This window comes from Saccopteryx bilineata, chromosome 9 (assembly GCF_036850765.1).
Source record: "Saccopteryx bilineata isolate mSacBil1 chromosome 9, mSacBil1_pri_phased_curated, whole genome shotgun sequence".
In the NCBI taxonomy this organism is placed as follows: Eukaryota; Metazoa; Chordata; class Mammalia; order Chiroptera; family Emballonuridae; genus Saccopteryx; species Saccopteryx bilineata.
The window spans coordinates 60,174,616-60,195,558 of NC_089498.1; the positions used below are offsets into that span (position 1 = coordinate 60,174,616).

General features: G+C 36.0%; 1 protein-coding gene and 1 pseudogene across 1 annotated transcript in view; both read left to right on the forward strand.

Moving 5' to 3' along the window:
• PHYHIPL (phytanoyl-CoA 2-hydroxylase interacting protein like) overlaps positions 1-20,943 on the forward strand; it is a 78,158-nt gene that overhangs the window by 48,019 nt on the left and 9,196 nt on the right. The window contains exons 2-4 of the mRNA XM_066242822.1: positions 10,659-10,855; positions 13,546-13,720; positions 18,916-19,033. Coding sequence (XP_066098919.1) covers positions 10,659-10,855; positions 13,546-13,720; positions 18,916-19,033 — 490 coding nt within the window. The remainder of the gene's footprint in view (positions 1-10,658; positions 10,856-13,545; positions 13,721-18,915; positions 19,034-20,943) is intronic.
• LOC136313318 (securin pseudogene) lies at positions 5,925-6,541 on the forward strand (annotated as a pseudogene).

Consider the following 20,943-nt stretch of genomic DNA (forward strand, 5'->3'; position numbering starts at 1 on the left):
CTTCTCATCTCTCTTTCCTCTTGTCTTTTTGTCCCTATCTGTCCCTCTCTGTGTGTCTCTCTCTTTGTCTCTGTCACACAAAATAAATTAGGGGATACACTTTATGAGGTAATCTTGATAACCAAGTAACTCTTCCTCTGATCTATCTTTCAGAAAGATAAAGAAAACATCTCAGGTTTTAAGGAATTTAGCTAAAGACTTTGACAGTTAAATAATTTACCTATCTGTACAAAGAAAGCTATCAAATGAGAAAACAATTATTGTATCAGTAGATGTGCATGTTGTTTAGTCACACAGATGTATACACATACATAAATATATATAAAATGAGATAAAAATTGTGTTGCATAAATTCTATTCTGGAATATGGTTCTAAGATAAAGGAATAAGATTGTAATGAGTAATGTTTGTTTTAAATAGTTTTCCTAATTCTTGAGACAAGGGGTGTAGAAAAACATGCAAATTTAAAGAATCTCTATTTCTTATAGGATAGGTAATTTAAAAAATATATTGACAGTACTTTAGTGATATATAGAAATTTATAATGCTGCAACAACATGGTTTTTATATGCATAGATAAAAGAGATGGAAGTAGAAGTGAAGTCAGCATATTATTCGTTAGTACAATTCAAATATATTGCTAGAGTCTAGATCCTTTCAAGGCCATTTAGATACAGAGCTTATGTGTGTATTTCTCAAGCATTTTTTTAAGCATGTGGAATTATACTGGATGCTCACAGGTAATTAAAAATTGTTTTCTTGGTGTGTTTGAAGGACACATTTGAACTATGAATCTGAGGATATGTTTTAATGAAATTTTATCTTAATGATTCTCCACATTGTTTCCCATTTTATAGCCTTGGAGCAGGAGTAGTTCATACATCATTGTACCTCTTCTGTGTGTTTTTTTGATATGTAAATAATTTGTACTTAATGAAGGTCATAGTGACTGATAAATAAATATGAAGGAACATAACTAAATAGCAGAGTGATAAGTATCTTCAACTAGCTTTACAAATGTAAATGATTTGTCATCGTCAATGTGAGAAGCTGCTTCATTCAATCACCTGATGAAAGTATAACAATACAGTGGTCCCTCGTCTATTGCAGGGGTTAGGTTCCAGAACCCCCTGCAATAGGTGAAAATCCACGAAGTAGTGACCTTATATTTATTTTATTATTTATATATATTTTAGGGCTTTATAACCTCTCCAAAACTCTTATAAACATTTCTCACACTGTTATTAACGTTTCACACACTCTTAAACATTTCCTGTGCTCTTCAACACTTTCTACACTCTTAAACCTACATAATCTTAACAACATATAAAATTATATATGGGTACTCTCCAGTGAATATACTACAACTTGAATGATTTTTTATATTTTTTATATTGTTTTTAATTTTTTTGGCTAGAAAATGCTTATTTTAACACAAAAATAATTAAAATAATATATATATAAATACCTATATACCACAAAATCCTGTGATATAGCAAAAAATGCATGATACAAAATTAGATATATACAATACAAAAATCCATAATACAGTGAGACCACAAAAAGTGAACCGTGATATGGTGAAGGATGACTGTAGTCATCCAAGATGGAGATTTTACTTTAAAATCTTTCAAGAAGAGGAATATCACCTTTGATTTTTAGTGACCTTAGGAAAGTTTCTTAGAGTTAATAAATAAATCCCAACAGGTGTTTTTCAGGAAGTTTTACTAAAGTTAAAAATACAAAACAAAAATGCTTTCTAATAATGATTAAATATAGCACAGGGTAAATTTTTTTTTAGTGCGGGGAGCAAGACAGACAGGGACAGACAGACAGGAAGGGAGAGAGATGACAAGCATCAACTTTGTTGTGGCACTTTAGTTGTTCCTTGATTGCTTTCTCACATGTACCTTGTTCAGGAGGCTCCAGCCGAGCCAGTGACCCCATTGCTAAAGCCAGTGACCTTTGAGTTCAAGCCAGCGACCTTAGGCTTCAAGCCAGCAACCTTTGAGCTCAAGCCAGTGAGCATGGTTTTATGGCTATAATCCCACACTCAAGCCAGCAACTCTGTGCTCAAGCTAGTGAGCCTGCACTCAAGCTGGATGAGCCTGCGCTTAAACTGGCGACCTCAGGGTTTCGAACCTGGGTCCTCAGTATCTAGGTTGACACTCTATCTACTGCGCCACCACTTGGGCTAAAATTGTTTTAATTGAATGAATCTGATTTCTAACTAGCTGAGGTAATGGCAGCCACCAAAATTTGAATCTCCCAACCCAGAAATTATGTAGAAGTGTGGGTGGAGCACAGAGTACATTCTTAGCAGCTGTGGCTGATGCAATGCCGTGAGAATACTCCAGCTCCCAGAAGCCTCCTGGGCACACCCAGGAAGGAAGCTCGCTTGCTATAAGGAAGTGACTTAGCACCAACCACTCAGCTCCCTGATCTTTCCAGTCATTGGCTATGAAGGACACACTGTAACACCCTATAGGCTGAACCTGTGTATGTAAACTAGCTTACTTCCTGAATAAAGTGGATCTGCGTCACTGAACCTGGTCCCTGCAGTCGGGTCTTTGCATCTCCGTCGTCCTCACCCCCAGCAGGACTTGTCCACATAGAAGTTAACAAAAAAAAGGGCCCTGGCCGGTTGGCTCAGCAGTAGAGCGTTGGCCTAGCGTGCGGAGGACCCAGGTTTGATTCCCGGCCAGGGCACATAGGAGAAGCACCCATTTGCTTCTCCACCCCTCCGCTGCGCTTTCCTCTCTGTCTCTCTCTTCCCCTCCCGCAGCCAAGGCTCCATTGGAGCAAAGATGGCCCGGGCGCTGGGCATGGCTCTGTGGCCTCTGCCTCAGGCGCTAGAGTGGCTCTGGTCGCAATATGGCGACGCCCAGGATGGGCAGAGCATCGCCCCCTGGGGGGCAGAGCACCGCCCCTGGTGGGCGTGCCGGGTGGATCCCGGTCGGGCGCATGCGGGAGTCTGTCTGACTGTCTCTCCCTATTTTCAGCTTCAGAAAAATGAAAAAAAGAAAAAAAAAGTTAAAAAAAAAAGCTCTCAACATAACTTTGAGAATATATAACTTTCAAATAGCCTCTAAGAAAAATTCAGAACTATTTGCCAAACTCCTGCTCAAATTCCAATCCTAGAGTAAGTGGAAAGAGAAGTAAGGATCCAGGGAGACTGGAGGAATGAGAAAAGAGAATGGAAGGTGTAAGATTGAACTGTTGGAGAATCTAAGTGAAGGATATGGGAGCTCTTATTACTATTCTTGTTTCTTTTCTGTAAGTTGGAAATTATATTAAAAGTATTATCAAGAAATTAAAAGGTAAATAAATGAAACAAAAATGGCAAAGTGTTGATAGTTGTTGAAATTGGGCAATATGTACATGAGGATACATCATGTTATTTGCTATACTTGATGTATTCCTGTAAACCTTCATGATAGACTTTTAAAAAGGAGTGATATTTTCATTAATAATGTTTAATAATAATTAAACACTGTTGCTTTTAGGGCATTTAAGATCTAAACATGTTGAATTAAACTAATAGCAAAATATTTTATGTCCATGGATTAGAAGGCAATATTATTAAGATGGCTATACCACTCAAGTTGATAACTCAATCCTTATAAAAATTTCACTTGTCTTCTTTACAGAAATTGACAAGCTGATCCTAAAAATAAAAATTTTAATTTATTATTTTTAGAGAGAGGAATGGGAAGAGAGAGAGAGACAGTATCAAACTGGCAACGTTTGTGCTTATGCTGACCCTCTATCAACTAAGATATCTGGCCAGGGCAGGTATCCTAAAATTTAAAATTTAAGTGACCCAGAATAGCCAAAAGAATATTGAAAAGAATAAAATTGGAGGATGCATAGTTATCAATTTCAAAACATACTACAATGCCACTACAGTAATCAAAACAGTGTGGTAATAGAATATGGATATAGGTCATTGGAACAGAACTAGAAGAATAGAAATAAACCATACATTTATGTCCAACTGATTTTTTACATGGGTGCCAAGGCAACTAAATAAGAAATAATTATCTTTTTCAAAAAATGGTGCTGGGACAATTGTATATTCATATGAAAAGGAATGAGGCTGGACCTCTACTTCTAACTAAGAATGGACCAAATACCTAAATGTAAGAGTTAAAACTATAAAGCTCTTAAAAGAAAATTTAGGTGTAAATATTTGTGACCTCAGATTAAGTAGTAGTATCTTAGATATGACACTAAAAGTACAAGCAACAGAAGAGAACAGATAATTGTGAATGAAGATGTGGTGAAATCAGAACCCTCATATACTGCTGATGGGAATATAAAATGGTGTAGCCACTTTGAAAGACAGCCTGACATTTCCTCAGTAGATTAAACATAGAGATACCATATGAAACAGCAACTCTACTCCTATTCATATAATACAGATAAATGAAAACCTATATCCACAAAAAATTTTGTGCATGAATGTTCATTGCAGCATTATTTGTAATAGCCAAAAAGTAGAAACAAACCAAATATTTATCAACTGATAAATAGATAAATAAAAGCTGGTTTATCCATACAATAGAATTTTATTCAGCAATTGGAATAAATGAATTGCTTATACAACATAGATGAAACTTGAAAATATGCTACGTGAAAGAAGCCAATAATGAAGAATAGTATATTATATGATCTATTTATATGAAATGTTCAAATAGGCAAATCTATAGAGAGAAAAAAATAGACTAGTGGTTGCCTAGGGCTGAGAAGAGGGAATAAATAAGGATTGGGTATGATGACTAAGGTGTGGATTTCTTTTGGGATTAAACAGTGTTCATAATTGATTGTGGAGATAGATGGATGCACAATTCTGTGACTATTAAAAGCCATTTAATTGTATACTTTAAATGAGTGATTGTGTGGTGTATGGATTATTCAATAGAGCTATTTTTTTAACTGATCATTCTTTTGTAAGGCAATTTAAGTTGTGTGAAAGAACAGCCATACAAAATATATTAGTATAATTTGGCAATGTTTTCAGTTTGCATTTCAATAACTGCTTTTTCAGAAAAGTAGTTTTGAAGTGATCTAAAAAACAGTTTTTATATTTTGGACAGATAAAAATATCATTCATTTTTTATTTAGTATTACCATCAGTATAGCCAGAGATAGTAGAATTATTTGACATATACACTAGAAAAAGGTAGCTAGAATTGCCCTCAACATGAAGTCTTACTAAGAAAGGAAAGCTGCATTTGAAAATACAGTTGATTGTACAGATATAAGATACTGGTTGTTGCCTGACCAGGCGGTGGCGCAGTGGATAGAGTGTCAGACTGGGATGCTGGAGGTCCCAGGTTTGAGACCCTGAGTGGAGGTCCCAGGTTCGAGACCCTGAGGTCACCAGCTTGAGCGCGGGCTCATCTGGTTTGAGCAAAAGTTTACCATCTTGGATCCAAGGTCGCTGGCTCAAGCAAGGGGTTATTTGGTCTGCTGTAGCCCTACGGTCAAGACACATATGAGAAACCAATCAATGAACAACTAAGGTGTTGCAACGAAAAACTAATAATTGATGCTTTTCATCCGTTCCTGTCTGTCTGTCCCCATCTATTCCTCTCTCTGTCTGTCTCTGTAAAAATAAAAAAAGATACTGGTTGTTTAATGAGTATTAGTGTTATGTAGATCACTTCTTTAACCACCAGTTTTATAGATAAAATCATTATCTTCTGTCACTTACCCCAAAATCTCAGGTAAATATTGATTCTCAGTGTAGGAGGAAAAATGTTACATGCAATTTAGGACTACTTTAAGTTAAATTCTTTACCTGTTCTACCCAAGTAAGAAAGCTGCATAGAGGATAATCTGGTGGTTTTCTTAAGAACTGTGACTAAGAGAGGTTGAGTCCTGGGTGATTTTGGCTGTTGATCCTAACTTAATCCAGAATGGCTACCATGATCTTTGTGAATAAGGAAAATGGAGAACCAGGCAACCATGTGGCTCATAAAGGACTGGATGAAATTGGGTTCAGGCCTTTCAAAGCTTTAAATTGGTGATCTCAGGTTTCAAACCACATGTTTGCAAAAGGTTTGATGCTTCTCCAGCCTTTCCTTAAAGCTCCCAGAAAGGCTTTGGGAACTGACAACAGAGCTACAGAAAAGTCAGTAAAGACTAATAGACCTCTCAAACAGAAAGACAACCTTCCCTGCAAAAACAAAAAAACAAATTTGACCAAGAAGACTGTTAAAGCAAAAAGTCCTGTTCCTGTCTCAGATGACACCTATCCAGAAATAGAAAAATTCTTTCACTTCAATCCTCCTAGATTTTGAGAGTTTCGACCTGCCAGAAGGAATACCAAATCTCACAGCTCCCCTTGAATGGAGTGCTTCTCATGATCCTCCGTGAGGAGAGGAAACTTGTAAAGCTGTTACACCTCAGCACCCCCTTCACCTCTGAAAATGTCCTCTCACCGTGGGAGTCCAGTCCCTTGCAGTCTCTCTCATGCATACTGTTCACTCTTGATGTTGAATTGTCACCTGTTTGCTACAACTTAGAGATTTAAGCTTCTTACTGCTCTATAGTTTGTATGTATGTATTAATAAGCTGTGTTAAAATAGCAATTATTTAATAGACTCTTTAAAAAGAAAAAAAGGAGCTGGGACTATGATAAAGAATTTGAAAGTGAAGATTCTTTATATAATAAATCCTTTACAAGTTTGAGCTTTATATTTTTCTGAATGAGAAAATTAATTGAACAAAAGTTTCCACATTTCAATAATTTTTTTCAAGGTTTAATAATAAGCACAAAAGTATAAAACAAAGATACTGTAGGAAATAAATTATTTTAAGGTTGAATAAGAACAATAGTGGAAGTTTAAGAGGCAAAAGATAGTATTTTATGTAGTATTAATATATTCAAAGTATTTTCATTAAATTAGATCAAATGCAAAAAACTTTACTTTTCTCTATATGATCTTAAATAATAATTTTTTCACTCAGTTGTGGAATTATATGCACAGCTATAATCGAGAAGAGTTCTACAGATATTTCTACCATCAGAGTGCAGACTTGTACTAGTGCTTTTTACATTTTAAACATAACTTCAGTCAAAATAATAGGTTAAAATGTGAGCTTTTCTAAATAGAACAAAAAATAATGTTTCAGTATTTACTGACTTTCCCTTTCCCAAAGCTATTAAAAGCATTTTTCTTGATATCTTCCCTTCCCTTGACCTTTGAAAGGCTTTAAGGCAAAACCAATTTGGAGATTCTATGAAGTCAGGTGGGGAAGAAAAAAAGATGAGGGAGTAATTTTATGGGAGTTTTATTGGAGAGGTAATCTGATGAAACTAGAGTGTGAGGGAAGTACACAGAAGAAATAGGATTTTAAAAAATATTGTTCAAAAAATGATAATTAAGTCATTTTGAAATTATTTTTAATTTTATTGGGGTGACACTAGTTAACATAATTATACAGATTTTAGTATCCAGTTCTACAACACATCTCTGTACACCACATTGTGTGTTTACCCCTACAAGTCAAATCTTCATCAATATTTATCACCCCTATACCCTCTTCTACCTCCCAAAATTAAGTTTTAATGTTTGGTTCTTCTGTTTACAACACAGCTTGAAAATGAGACAACATGAGTTAAAGATTTTATAATATTGGAAATTGTCAAAAGTTTTATATCAGTACAGCTAGTGCTCAACTTACGACCACGATTGGTTCTGACAGACTGGTCGTAACACAATTTGGTTATAAGTTGAGTAGGCTATATGTACAGTACTGTGAAATGGTGTTATAAAAACCTTTAAGTCATATTTTATCATAATTTTCTGTCACTATTGTTATATATCATAATTTTCTTTGTTCATTTTATGCCATTTGTATCATCTGTACACCATTTTGTTTTTTATTTTTACATTCGTCAAGTTTAAGTAAAACACTGCATTATCAGTACAACTGGTTTAATATTTGCAAAGACAATTACCTCTTGGTAGACATCTTGGGAGGGGTTTGATGAAAAATATCCAAGACACAAAACACAGATTGCTGTACCAAGTCTGGGATAACAGTTGAAATGGTGCACGCGGAGATGGTAGTGCTGCCAGAAGCTGGTCCGCACTGTTGTACGCCCAGCTGGGCAACACTTGCGCTGCCAGACGTGGAGCAGTCGTGGCTAGGGATTATGGTCGTAAAGTCGAATGGTCGTAAGTTGCATAGGTCATAAGTCGATCAATATTTGTAATTGAAATGGGGAGTATAGGAGCAGTGAAAATAATATAATTGGAGGTGGTAGACATTGCCACAAGAAGACATTCATTTTTGGTTTTTGCTGATGAAAATTTGCTATTTTATTCTTATTAAGGAACAAGTTATGTAACTGATTTATGACCTCCCATTTATTATGATAAGTGAATAACAGTTTGTTTCTCTTAGAGCACTGAATTTTATGTTGGCTTGGGGGGAGGGAACATAGAAAGAATAAGTGGAGTAAGATTTGATTCAAGGTATTTTTCCTATATATAAAACAAATTCAGCAAACCTATGTTTTCTTTCTTTGTCCAGTCATCCATCGTCGTCTTAGACAAAGTGATAGCATTTTCTCTAAGTGGAAATGTAGGACACAGTCATTTAAGTAACCAGACATCAGATCAGTTCTTCAGGATTTTATAGCAATCAACATAGCAATCATTTTTTTTCTTTTTTAGCATTATCTGCCATTTTAGCAATCAAAAATAAATTTATCAAGTTACAACAGGTAAAAAGAGTCCTAGAATAATTCTTGAATAGTAACATTTAAGAGAATGGTTTTTAATATTACCTGTATATGTAGTATAACATTACAGGCTATTTCTGTATATAACTTTTCAAAAGAGAGAAGAGAATCAATTTTTATAGACTGTCACTACTGATACCTCAGATATTTTAAAATTATATTTTTTTCTTTTTATTAAATTTATCGGGGTGACACTGGTTTACAAAATTATATGGGTTTCAGGTGCACAATTCTACATATTATTTTTATCGATTAATTTTAGAGAGATGGAGGAAGAAAGAGTGAGAGAGGGAAACATTCATTTGTTGTTCCACTTAATTGTGCATGAAGTGGTTGCTTTCTCTATGTGTCCTGACTGGAGCTCGAACCTACAGCCTTGGTGTTTGAGGACATCACTCTAAGCAACCGAGCTAACTGGACAGAGCCCACATTATTTAAAAAAGAAAAAAAATTATTAATTGATTTCAAAGAGAAAGAGACAGAGATAGGAATCTGTTCCTTTATGTGCCCTGACCTAGGATTGAACTGGCATCCTCTGTATTTTAGGACGAAGCTCTAACCAACCAAGCTATCTGGCCACAATCACGTTATTATTTTTTTTTAAGAAACCTTTTTTCTTTTTTTTTTCTTTTTTTGACTGGATCATTCATTGTCATTCCTGATATCATCTAGCTTAAAATATCTGATATTTACTTTAGAGCAGAATTGATTAGTCATGTAGGAAAAATGTTCTCTTGGGGCTTTTCAGATGGAACCATGTAAGGCTAATCTGTTATAGATTAGAGTGATGGATCATCAGTGTTTTTGTTTTCATTCAGTGAAAGCAGAAATTGGACAATTAATTTGAAAATGTAGAGTTGGCATGTGTGGAATCTAATGAATAAAATGAACTAACAAGCAAAACAGAGACAGACTCATAGAGAAGGCTAACAGCTGTTCAGGGAAGCTGGGTAAGGGAGATGGAGGGAATCAGCAAAAAGAAAAAGAAGAAGAAGAAGAAGAAGAAGAAGAAGAAGAAGAAGAAGAAGAAGAAGAAAGAAGAAGGAGAAGGAAGAAGAAGAAGAAGGAAGAAGGAAGAAGAAGAAGGAAGAAGAAGAAGAAGAAGAAGAAGAAGAAGAAGAAGAAGAAGAAGAAGAAAGAAGAAGAAGAAGAAGAAGAAGAAGAAGAAGAAGAAGAAGAAGAAAGAAGAAGGAGAAGAAGGAAGAAGAAGAAGAAGAAGAAGAAGAAGAAGAAGAAGAAGAAGAAGAAGAAGAAGAAGAAGAAGAAGGAAGAAGAAGAAGAAGGAAGAAGAAGAAGAAGGAAGAAGAAGAAGAAGAAGAAGAAGAAGAAGAAGAAGAAGAAGAAGAAGAAGAAGAAGAAGGAAGAAGAAGAAGGAAGAAGAAGAAGGAAGAAGAGGAAGAAGGAAGAAGGAAGAAGAAGAAGAAGAAGAAGAAGAAGAAGAAGAAGAAGAAGAAAAAGAGGAAAGAAGAAGAAAAGAAAAAGAAAAAGAAAATCCTCATGGACACAGACAACAGTGTGGTGATTGGTAGCAGGTGCCGGGTGGAGGTGGAGGTGGTGGAGGAGAGTATGTGGGGATTTTTAGTGATGGACAAAGACTTGACTTGGGGAGAGTGAACCCACAATAGGGTATAAAGTGATGTGTTGTAAAACTGGGCACCAGTGTCACCCTAATAAATTTAATTTTAAAAAAAAGAAATAGTAGAGTTGGCAAAGACTAATTTAGTTCTGCTTTTTATTGTACTATGACCTTTTATTATCATTAACAATCAAATTCATGAATGAAATGAAATCTCAGACTTAGTAATTAGAGAGTTGAGTTCAGAAATATATACATAGCTTGCAAATTGGAAAAGTCCATTAAGTGGAAACTAACTATCTATGCTTTGTTTTCTTGCAGGGAACAAATCACAAGACAGTGGCATAGCCGAGATGGAAGAACTTCCTGTACCACATAACATCAAAATAAGCAATATAACATGTGACTCATTCAAGATTTCATGGGAAATGGATTCAAAATCAAAGGACCGTATTACACACTATTTCATTGATCTCAACAAGAAAGAGAACAAGAACTCCAATAAATTTAAACACAAGGTAAAATCCTAACACATACTTATATTTGCAACTTTTTAAGTATGGGGACATTTTGAAAGAAGGAATAATGTTCTATTAATTATATAATGCACTTGTTATTGGGAAAAATAAAAATTATGTGTTATTAAAACAACCTTGTCCCTCTAAGAAATTTTGTAAGAAATGAAATGTGGCCCTGGATGATTAGCTCAGTTGGTTAAGAGTGTTGTCCTGAAACAATAAGATTGCGGTTTCAATCCCCAGTCAGGGCACACACAGGAAGCAACCAAAAAATGCCTAAGTGGAACTACAAATGCTTTCCTTCCCCCTCTCCTCTCTCTCCCTTACTCTGTCTCTCTAATAATAATAATAATAATAATAATAATAATAATTAAGCCCTGGCTGGATAGCTCAGTTGGTTGGTTCCAGAGTGTAGAGGTTGCTGGTTTGATCCCTCAGTCAGGGCACAGACAGGAGCAGCTCAGTGTTCCTATGTGTGTCTCTCTCTCTCAAAAAAAAAAAAATGAAATGGCAAGTATATTGTTAAAATCCATTTTTCTCAAAAAGAAAAAAGAAATCATGACTCTCATTCAGACATAAAAGTGAACATGTGTTAAAGATTTTATTTCACTCATTAATGAGGTGATTGATAAGGTATTATAACCAGTTCAAAGAATAATCCAAAAATAAGACACAACTATAAATCAAGATATTGAATTAATTGTAAGTGAAGGCAAAACTGTTTTGGGATGGAGGAAAGAACAGCAGGGGAGGGCTGTCCCTCCCACCAACAAAATTTATTTTCATGTATTTAGACCAGAATAACTGAAATATTATCAGCTACCTATATATTACAGAGTTGTAAAATAGCTTCCACAGAATCAGAAAAATATAGCCAAGAAGGATGTGATATAGGTGATTCATAGTTCTCCATTGAAGCACACATTTTTCCCTAGAATGACTGTCAATAGAGGAATGTGATAGAGCTTATAAACCTTAGGGTATTTGTTAAAATATTGTAGTATTAGTGAAAAAAATTGCTTTATGTAGTCTTTATTATGGTTTAAGAATGAAAATTAACCTTTAGATATCTAGTTTTAGAGATGTAACATTTCTCTGATATTTATTCTCACAGTATTACCTAACATATCTTTTCTATTACATATCTCCCTTCGGAAGTTAGTATAGAAAGGATAGTATGGCCTTGGCTGGTTCAGTGGATAGAGCGTTGACCTGGAGTATGGAGGTCCAGGTTCAATCCTAGTCAGGACACACAAGAGAAGTGACCATGTGCTTCTCTCCCCTCCCCTCTTCCCCTTCTCTCCCTCTTTTCCTCCTGCAGTCAGTAGCTCAGTTGGTTTGAGCATCGGCCCTGGGCAGGCACTGAGGGTGGCTCAGTTGGCCCAAGTGGGTCAGCCTAAGGTGCTAAATACAGCTCAGTTGATTCAACATTGTCCCCAGACCAGGGTTGCCAGGTGGATCCCAGTCAGGGTGCATGTGGGAGTCTGTCTCACTATTTCCCTTCCTCTCACTTAAAAAAAATAAAGGATAATAGTGACCTGGTTTAAGTTTCCTTTCTTGTTTCTACTGATGATGGTCTATTTTTTTATATCGACACTGTTTAATTTGACAGATCTTTTGAACATACTGTCTTGTCTGGAAACATTGCATTTTACTAGATATAGTATATACAGTTATACATACTAACTATAAATGAGGATTATACATACAGATAAGTGTGAGAGAGAGAACAAGATTGATATTATTTTTACTAAGCTCCAATTTTAATTACACTTTCTGGTGATGAATATTCTCTTTGCTGACATTTGCCTTCTTAAAGTAGCTTTGAAATAGTTAACATTGAATAATGTTAAGATTTGACCTCCTTTCTTCATTCCACTTTTAGAATACTATATCTTTGGAAATGTGGTGAATACTCAACTAAGTTTAATTACCTTATTAGTCATTTAGAAATACTTAAACCTTTCTGAGACACATAACCTTCACTTGAATACAAATGAAGCAAATGTTAACCGCGTTGTATGTAAAACTGATTCATTTTTAAATATTTATTTAAAAAACATCCTCTCTTTACATATAAAATATTTAGTAATGGGACGCCCATAAAACAATTGGATAGTATAAATTAAACACATTTTTAAATACAAAATCTATTCAATTTTATTTCTTTCATGTTTCCATTTTATCATTTAGTATTAGAATCTTGTTTTAAAAACATAAGGAATGTACATTGAGGAACATTATTTTGGAAATCAAGAAAACTTAAATCCAAGTACATCTATGCTATATGACCTTGGGCATGTCTCTTGATCAAGTTTTTCTTAGTTTTTATATCTGGAGAATAAGATTGAATATAATAATGTTTAAATATCTTTAAACAGGAATGTTCTATCATAAGCTGGGAATTTAATAAGTTCCTCTAGATCATTTACAATTACTTGTATACTGCTAAAGTAACATATTTTCTCCCTCCCTCCCTCCCTCCCTCCCTCCCTCCCTCCCTCCCTCTCTCCCTTCCTCCCTCCCTCCCTCCCTCCCTCCCTCCCTCCCTCCCTCCCTCCCTTTCTTCCTTCCTTTCTTCTTTCCTTCCTTCCTTCTTACCTTCCTTCTTTCCTTTCTTCCTTTCTCCTTTTTTCCCTTCCTCCCCTGCTCCCTCCCTCCCTCCCTCCCTTCCTCTCTTCCTTCCTTAGGATGTTCCAACAAAATTAGTGGCAAAAGCTGTTCCCTTGCCAATGACTGTCCGTGGGCACTGGTTTCTGAGCCCAAGAACCGAGTATACAGTAGCAGTGCAAACTGCCTCAAAACAAGTTGATGGTGACTATGTTGTGTCTGAATGGAGTGAAATTATAGAATTCTGCACAGCAGGTAAGAGAAGTAGGTACAAATAGAGGGAAAAAATCATATTTAATAATTATTGGAAAACTAATTACAGAAAAAATATTCATTTTTTATAATTATAAGGTGATATGTATTGCATAGGCCATTGTTGCATTGCCAGTAACATTGTGTAATAGAACAAACTGTTGTATTGATTGACAGAAGCTGAGGTTCTCAGCAAAAGCTGGATAATGGCATTAAATTACTTCTTTGCTGCATGCATAGTTTGATTTTTCTTTTTCTTTTTTTTTTTTTTTTGGTCAGAGACAGGGAGAGAGTTAGAGAGAGGGACAAATAGACAGGAAGGGAGAGATGAGAACCATCAATTCTTAGTTGTGATTTCTTTGTCTCCTTAGTTGTTCATTGATTGCGTTCTGATATGTGCCTTGATCAGGGGGCTACAATAGAGCAAGTGATTCCTTGCTCAAGCCAGCGGCCTTGCGCTTCAATCCAGCAACCTTTGGGCTCAAGCTAGAGACCATGGGGTCATGTCTATGATCCCACGCTGAAGCCAGTGACCCATGCTCAAGCTGGTCAGCCCATACTCAAGCCAGATGAACCTGCACTCAAGCCATTGACCTTGGGGTTTCGAACCTGGGTCCTCCATGTTCCAGTCTGACACTCTATCCACTGCCCCACCTCCTGTTCAGGCCTACTTTGATTTTTCAAAGTAAAAGTTTTGCAAATAAAAATTGATGCAGTTTAAAAATCCTATCAGCATATTTTGAGAAAGAGCTTTTTTTATTCTTCCTTTTCTCTTATTTTTTATTTTCACAAGTGTTGAAAGGAAGAAGCCAGAAATATCTTTATCTAAGTTAAGGGAAAAGAGGCAGATTTCAATGACTGTACTTAACCAGAAATGTTACTGGATTTTTTCACTTGTGTGCTGAAAATTTGTCTTTAATCTAGTGTCTTGTTTGTGCCCTTGTGCTTCGTTAGAAAATACCTCATAGCTATTTGGCATTGGGATATCGGATGTGGAGAGTGCATCCCCTTTGATCTTGAACTATACATTAATATTGCATTATATTGGAAGTGTTACCATTCATCTCATTTATCTATTTTTTTTTTTGACTGAGACAGAGAGTCGGAGAGAGGGATAGATACAGACAGACCGACAGGGAGGGAGGGAGATGAGAAGCATCAATTTTTTGTTGCAGCACTTCAGTTGTTCATTGACTCCTTTCGCATATGTGCCTTGACCATGGGGCTACAGCAGATTGAGCAATCCCTTGCTCAAGCCAGTGACCTTGGGCTCAAGCTGGTGAGCTTTGCTCAAACCAGATGAGCCTGTGCTCACGCTGGTGACCTTGGGGTCTTGAACCTGCGTCCTCCGCATCCCAGTCCAATGCTCTATTCGTTGTGCCACTACCTGGTCAGGCTCATTTATCTATTTGTTTATTCATTCAGTCAAGAAATATCTATTGAGCACTTAAATAGGTGTTGAGGGATACAAAAATATCTCTACCTGAATACATCTATCATCCTTTCCTTTTGTCTCTTAGAATGGTGCTTTGTTTCCTCTTTAGGTGATTGTTTCCTAAAAATTTTGTACAAAGAGGCTGAGTGTTTAACATAAAGGAGCTTGTAGAAAAAAATCTTAAAAACAATTCACCTCACCTATTGCAGGTTGCTTAGCAACTTTCCTCAGCTGAGGCATCTTTTGGATAAATCAGCTATTTTTTCTCCCACAACCCAATACTTGCATTACTTTACAATCAGTATATTTGCTTAGCTACTGCTTTAGCTCAGTGTCTTTTGTTTCTTAATTCTAAAAATTGTGTATAAAACTTCTATAGATATGCTCAACAGATAATTTTTTTAATTTCATCTTTAACTCTTTTTGTTTATTCTATAAAAAGTTGCTAAGGATTGCAACATCCTTGATTGTTAAGGATTTCAAATGTTTGAGAGCAAGGAAAATTCTCTCTGATGTCATATTTTTCTAAGATGTCTTTAATTGTAAGATCTACCATTTTGTGTATCATTAAGAGAAAATGCCGCAAGTTAAACTATGAAGTAATGTTTTCTTATCACATTTATTGACAGATTCATATCAGAGGCGCTAAAATGTTTTTTCAAATACATTTCAGAATAGATGAAATAGTAATCAGTAAGAAAATAGTTAAAGATTTCTATATTGTATTAATAGTGAGTAAAGAATTCTTATCAACATAACTTTTACCTATAGCCTGACCAGGCAGTGGTGCAATGGATAGAGCATCAACCTGGGATGCGGAGGACCCAGGTTCAGAATCCCGAGGTGGCTGGCTTGAGCTCAGGCTCACCACCTTGAGCATGAGGTCGCCGCTTTGAGCAGGGGATCATAGTCATGACCCCATAGTCACTGGCTTGAGCCCAAAGGTCGCTGACTTGAAGCCCAAGGTCACTGGCTTGAGCAAGGGATCACTGGTTCTACTGGAGCCTGCCCCCCCCACCGCACCAGCCCATAAAGGCACATATGAGAAAGCAATCATTGAACAACTAAGGTGCCGCAACAAAGAATTGATGCTTCTCATCTCTCTCCCTTCCTATGTGTGTGTCTCTCTTATGTGCATGCTTTAAAAAAAATTATCTATATTTGATGTATCACTTTGGAATTAATATATCCATTCAATTTTTTTCCTGAATTAAAATTCTTCTCTGGAATCTACCTTGTGTTTATTTCTCTTACTGCATTTCTTTCCACTCACTTTCATTGTGCCTTCCTATGGAGACTTAAATTAAGTAAGACACAGTATGAAATACACACATTCTCTTTGACATTGTTTGAATTCATGCTATTTTCCATAGGACTGCAATAAACTGTATAGTAGTAGTTATCCATTAAAAACAGCTATGATTTACCATTTCACATTAAGCAAAGGTGTGGAATATTATTTCTCCTTTATCTTAAGGAAAACCTTTGGCACTTCTAGTTCATAAATTATATTTTCCATCTATCAATCAATACACATACACAGACACTTTTCTACGATCTATTTAACACTATGAATATGTTTTTTTTCTGTGTATATGAAGGAAAACATTGTCTTCTTTCATTTAGAGTAATACCCCTCTTGCTCTTTTATTTAGTTACATCCCATAATTCTTCTAAGAAAGTTATGGAATAAATCAGTGGTTTTCAACCGCCGGTCCACAAACTGGTGCCAGTCACCAAAAATCTTGTGCTGATACATGTCTATAATCTTCACATATAAGGGTGGTTAACTTTCACAGACCAGCATGAAATTTCTAGCGCCTGGCATCCAGGGGTTGAAAACCACAAGGGTAAATAATAAAGAAAATGTCCGCTTTTAAATGCCACAGGCTCTGGCTGTTTAGCTCAGTCAGTAGCACGTTGTCCTGGAGCATAGAGGTTGCCAGTTTGATTCCCTGGTCAGGGCATATATAGGACCAGCTTGATCCTCTTTCTGTCTCTCTCTCTCTCTCACTGCCTCTTTCAAAATAAATAAACATACAAACAAACATATAAATAAACAAATAAATAAAGTATCACATTATTTTTCTGTAATTTATTTTGCATCTTTATTTCAAAGGTAAGGGGAACTTAAACTATTCAAATCTTGTTTCAGTTTATCAAAATAATTCAGACTGTTTCCCCTAAGCTTTATCAATAACTTCCACACTGTAAATTTTGAGAAAGCTGTTTTGTATAAATTATCTTTTAATCTGGATATCTCATTTACTCAGTGTTTATTGAACACATAGTGTGTGCTAGGCAGTGTGCAAAGTACTTGAAATAAAACAGAATGTCACAGACTAATCTACTTCTAGCCTAGTCTATGGCAGATAAAACCCTGTGCTTACCCTATAATAAATCATAGTTGTCTGTATATTTATCTCTTGCCTTTGACTGTTAATTCTTTGAGAGGAAGAATAATACATTTATCTTTTTACTTGATCTTATAATTTTTCATGGTACCTTGTACACCATATGTTCTAATCTGAATAAATGTTTGTTGAGCCAGTGAAGCAATGAGTAAACAAACCACGAGCACTTGAATTATGTTGATTTTATTTAGAAAGTCTTAATCTTTATAGATGAAAATTTTTGCTCACATTTTGGTACTGGATTTTGACAGTAATCCTAAATTTCAAAAATAAATTTGGTGAAATGATCAGGTTACTCTGAGACATGCTTCACACTTTGTAAGAGTCTGTGTACCTGAAAACCATCAACTAAAAATAAGAGACCGTGTCACTAAAATACTGACTGTCGGCTCTGGCTGGTTTGCCTAGTGGTAGAACCTCGGCCCAGCATGTGGAAGTCTTGGGTTTAATTCCCGGCCAGGGCACACAGAAAAAGTGCCCATCTGCTTCACCACACTTTCCCCTCTCCTTTCTCTCTCTCTCTCTCTCTCTCTCTCTCTCTCTCTCTCTCTCTCTCCCCCTTTCCACTGCCAAGGCTCCATGAGAACAAAGTTGGCCTGGGCACTGAAAATGGATCCATGGCCTCTGCCTCAGGTGCTAAGAAGAGCTCAGTTGCTGAGCAACAGATCAATGCCCCAGATGGGCAGAGTATGGTCCCCTAGTGGGCTTGCCAGGTGGATCCTGGTCAGGCACATGCGTGAGTCTGTCTCTCTGCCTCCCCACTTCTCACTTCAGAAAAATAAATAAATAAATAAATAAATAAATAAATAAATAAATACTGACCTTATAAACATTTGCCAAATCATTAAATTGTGACAAGCCCCAATTTCTGCATCATTAAAATGGCCCTAGTTAATCTAACTTGCCAACCTCATAGATTTAGGGAATATATTAAATGAACATTATTATTTCTATTCCTTAATGTTTTATTTGCTGTTGATTTCAGGTTATAAGCTTTTTTTATTCAGTATATCAGCTGACTGAAGAAAAACTTATATGGTACTGATTGACATTACTTGAGTTCAATGCAGAATCTATATTCCTTATTAACAGTTTTGTTTCAGAAGCTTTCATTCCAAAACATGAAAAGTGTAAGATATTTCTTAAAAGAACAACCATAAACCATAACAAAAATATTTTTGTAGAAAGAAAAATGTTCCACAAAAAGACAATATTTTTATTGTTAAATGCAATTTTCTGGTTGCTAATATGAATTTTCTACAGGTGAATTTTAATAATCTTTAATATATTAAGTATGCTGTTGGTACTTTTCATAATATATTTTTAATAACAGACTTTTTTATTTTCAGACTATTCAAAAGTTCATCTAACACAATTGTTGGAGAAGGCTGAAGTGATTGCAGGAAGGATGCTAAAATTTTCTGTTTTTTATCGTAACCAGCAAAAAGAATATTTTGACTATATTCGGTAAGGATCAAAAACACACACATACACACACACACACACACACACATGCACGCGCGCGCACATGCACTTACTTGCTTTACTAAATGACATTCCAAATTCTTTTTTTTTTTAATAATAAAACTGCATTCTGAATGTTTCCAATTCAAGAAATAGTCAAAAATTCAGCTTCAATGCTTTTTTTAAAATTAATTAATTTATTTATTGTGTTTACATAGATTCTAGTGCAGCGGTTTTCAACCTGTGGGTCGCAACCCCGGCGGGGGTCGAATGACCAAAACACAGGGGCCGCCCAAAGCCATCGGAAAATACACATTTTATTTAAAAATATATTGTATAATAAATATGTATTTTCTGATGGCTCTAGGCAACCCCTGTGCCCTGGCCGCTCGACCCCTGCTGGGGTCGCAACCCACAGGTTGAGAACCGCTGTTCTAGTGACTCCCCAAAAGCATCACCCCTCCCCCGTATTCCCCTCACATCTCCCTTACCCCCCTCCCAACAGCACCCTCCCACCTTCCCTTCAGGTTTAATTCCATTCCTCAGTTCACATTGCACCTTGGATTCCTCAAATGAGTGAGGTCATATGATGTTTTTCTTTCTCTGCCTGGCTTATTTCAATCAACATAATAGTTTCCAGGTCCATCCATGTTGTCGCAAAATGTAATATTTCCTCCTTTTTCATGGCCTCATAGTATTCCATTGTATATATGTACCACTGCTTTTTAATCCACTTGTCCACTGACGGACACTTGGGCTGTTTCCATATCTTCGCTATTGTGAACAATGCTGCCATAAACATGGGGGTGCATTTCTTTTTTTCAGTCGGTGATATGCTGCCTTTGGGATATATTCCTATAAATGGAATGGCTGGGTCAAAAGGCAGTTCCATTTCTAATTTTTTGAGGAATCTCCATACTGTTTTTCATGTGGCTGCACCAGTCTGCATTCCCACCAGCAGTGCAGGAGGGTTCCCCTTTCTCCACATCCTCACCAGCACCTATCCTGTGTTGTTTTGTCAATGAGCGCCATTCTGACTAGGGTTGAGATGGTATCCCATTCCGGTTTTAATTTGCATTTATCTAATGATTAGTGATATTGAACATTTTTTCATCTGTCTATTGACCATCTGTATGTCCTCTTTGGAGAAGTGTCTATTCATTTCTTGTGCCCATTTTTTGATTGGATTATTTGTCTTCCTGGTGTTGAGTTTTACAAGTTCTTTATAAATTCTGGTTATTAACCCCTTATCAGATGTATTATAGAATATTTTTTCTCACTGTGTGGTTTGTCTTTTTATTCTGTTCATATTATCTTTAGCTGTGCAAAAGCTTTTTAGTTTGATATAGTCCCATTTGTTTATCCTGTCTTTTGTTTCACTTGCCTGTGGAGATAAATCAGCAAATATATTGCTGCAATAGATGTCAGTGAGCTTACTGCTTATGTTTTCTTCTAAGATGCTTATGGTTTCACGACTTTCATTTGTCTTTTATTAATTTTGAATTTATTTTTGTGCATGGTGTAAGTTGGTGGTCAAGTTTCATTTTTTTGCAGGTAGCTGTCCAGTTTTCCCAACACTATTTGTTAAAGAAGACTGTCTTCATTCCATTATATGCTCTTACTTTCTTTGTCAAATATCAGTTGTCCATAATAGTGTGGGTTTATTTCTGGGTTCTCAGTTCTGTTCCATTGATCTATATGCCTGTTATTGTGCCAGTACCAAGCTGTTTTGCGTACAATGGCCTTGTAGTATAACTTGATATCAGGGAGTGTGATAACTCCCACTTTATTCTTCTTTTTCAAAATTGCTGAGGCTATTCATGTTCTCTTTTGGTTCCATATAATTTTTGGAATATGTATTCTCTATCTTTGAAGTATGTCATTGGTATTTTAATTGGTATTGCATTGAATTT